General features: G+C 49.8%; 1 protein-coding gene across 1 annotated transcript in view; it reads right to left on the reverse strand.

The window, feature by feature from the left end:
• The window catches only part of LOC107112948 (granulins-like), a gene marked incomplete at its 5' end in the record, with an annotated part of 7,845 nt that extends 6,399 nt beyond the window's left edge, over positions 1-1,446 (reverse strand). The window contains one exon of the mRNA XM_015414158.1: positions 1,210-1,446. Coding sequence (XP_015269644.1) covers positions 1,210-1,446 — 237 coding nt within the window. The remainder of the gene's footprint in view (positions 1-1,209) is intronic.
• Between the last annotated feature and the right edge of the window lie 891 nt (positions 1,447-2,337).

A 2,337-nucleotide genomic window follows, 5' to 3' on the forward strand; every position in this document is an offset into this window, starting at 1 on the left:
TCCCCCCCCCTTTGGCCCCTGTTCCAACCAGTGCTCAAACACTGGAAGGATGACCGCCTGAGTCTGCAGGAAGTAGAGGGGTCCGGCTGCCCGTGTCCCTCAGGCTCCTCAAACTAGACTCATCCCCCCTCCCAATACACACACACAATGCATTTGCAGCAGATCTGGGTTTACACCCACTGGCCCATCTCTGTCAAATCTCTTTTGTTCCTCAGCCTCTGTGAGACCACAAAGTGCTCATGAACGTGTTAACTGCCAAAGAGGAAGCCACGGAATGTTGAGTCAATGCGACTTCTGTGAGGGAAGAGGAAGTCTAGGCCCGCATGCTCGTAGACATACGAGAGGATGAAAAGCAGATCCAGGAAGGTGCAGTGATTTCATGATTCTTATTCTGCTGCCTCTTCAAGCTTCAGCACAGTCAAATATTGAACTTTTGTTATTTTAAGAGAGACAGGGATTCTCCTTACAATTATTTCCCCCCCAAAGGCGATTTGTATGTTTCTTTCAGAAGAAGAAGAAGAGATTGGATTTATACCCTGCCCTTCACTACCCGAAGGCGTCTCAGAGTGGCTTACAGTCTCCTTTCCCTCCCCCTTCCCCGCCCCACCACAGACACCCTGTGAGGTGGGTGGGGCTGAGAGAGCTCTGACACAAACGGCTCTTTTCCAAGGACAGCTGTGCCACAGCTTATGACTGACCCACGGTCACATCAGCAGGTGCAAGTGGAGAAGTGGGGACTCAAACCCGGTTCTCCCAGATTAGAGTCCGCGCACTTAACCACTACACCAAACTGGCACTACACCAAATTTCAAGGACGTCATTTGGACCAGGGTACACGGGGAACCCTCAACACTCATGTCAAGTGAAGGTAAAGCTAGCAGGTGACTTAAACTCACGCAGAGTCCACTTCCGCCCCTGAGGCGCCGCCCACCTGAGGTTAGGGAGAAGGGCCAAGTCACAGAAAGCGCAGACCCCATGCTGGCCTGACTGAACAGGGAACACTGACTTCGGAAGAGTAGCAAGCCACTACCTAGTCAACTTCTTGCCATTACAGGGATTTGTCTCCTTGGACGGAAGGACCACGTAATGCAAATCAGCAGTGTAGAACATCTGGGCAACTTTCTGAGCATAAAGCACTTCTGTTTTGCCTTCAATCATAAAATCTCACAACACACACACACACACACACCCCTTTCCAAACACGCTTACCTGGGGTAAAGGGCAGCACCCCCACGCGCCTGAGGCCAGCTGGCAGCAGGTCTGCCCATCAGGGCAGCTGACCTGGTCGTCACACCTGACATCCCTGCTTGAAGAGGTGATGCGTACAATTGCCGGTCTCTTCTCCAGCCAAGGGATGCTCTCCCCGTCCTTCACGCAGGTGCCCGCCGATGGGCCACAACGGAAGCCGCTGGGGCAGCAGTGGAGGTGATCCGGACAGCACACCGCCTGGTGGTGGTGGGAAATGACAAGGGAAGTCACTGGGCTGGCAGCAGACACTGGACCACAGCACAGGGGAACGGGCACCTTCCCCCTGCCCTACACGGCTCTCAGCTAGTAAGTCTTTCTAAAGAACATTTTACTGGGGTGTAAGTCCCCAATCCCCAACAGCGTGGGGGAATTGAAGGAAGTGGGGGGAAGGGAAGGACCTTCGACTCAGACCCTGCAGAATCGCTGCCAGTCAAGACCCAACGATACCACAAAAGATCCAACAGCACACCCCAAGCAGCACAGGTCGTTTCTTATTGTAATCGCTTAATATTATTTCTAAAAGTTTTTTTTAGGTTTGATGACCAATGTTACTTGCAGATTAGGGGAGTGGCCATGGGGAGCCCTTTGGCTCCGAGCCTAGCCTGTTTTTTTCATGGCTTGGCTCGAGGATCGTTTTGTATTTAATGGCACAGTGAATCCATGTCTAAATGATATTTGTATCCTTAAGAGATTCATTAACGATCTGTTCATTGTGTTCAGGAATAAGCATCGGTTAGGGGATTGTTGTACTTGGTTAAATAACATCCATGATACCATTAAGTTCACTACACACAACAATGTACTTTAATGCCAGTAGCTCACAAAGTAGAATTTTTGCTCACAAGACTCCAACAGCTTAGAGGGAACATTGATTGGGGAGCCCTTTGGCTCCGAGCCTAGCCTGTTTTTTCATGGCTTGGCTTGAGGATCGTTTTGTATTTAATGGCACAGTGAATCCATGTCTAAATGATATTTGTATCCTTAAGAGATTCATTGACCGTCTGTTCATTGTGTTCAGGAATAAGCATCTATTAGGGGATTGTTGTACTTGTTGTACTTGGATACCATTAAGTTCACTACACACAACAA

The sequence above is a fragment of the Gekko japonicus genome, unplaced genomic scaffold, assembly GCF_001447785.1.
Source record: "Gekko japonicus isolate JY-2015 unplaced genomic scaffold, Gekko_japonicus_V1.1 scaffold6476, whole genome shotgun sequence".
Classification (NCBI taxonomy): Eukaryota; Metazoa; Chordata; class Lepidosauria; order Squamata; family Gekkonidae; genus Gekko; species Gekko japonicus.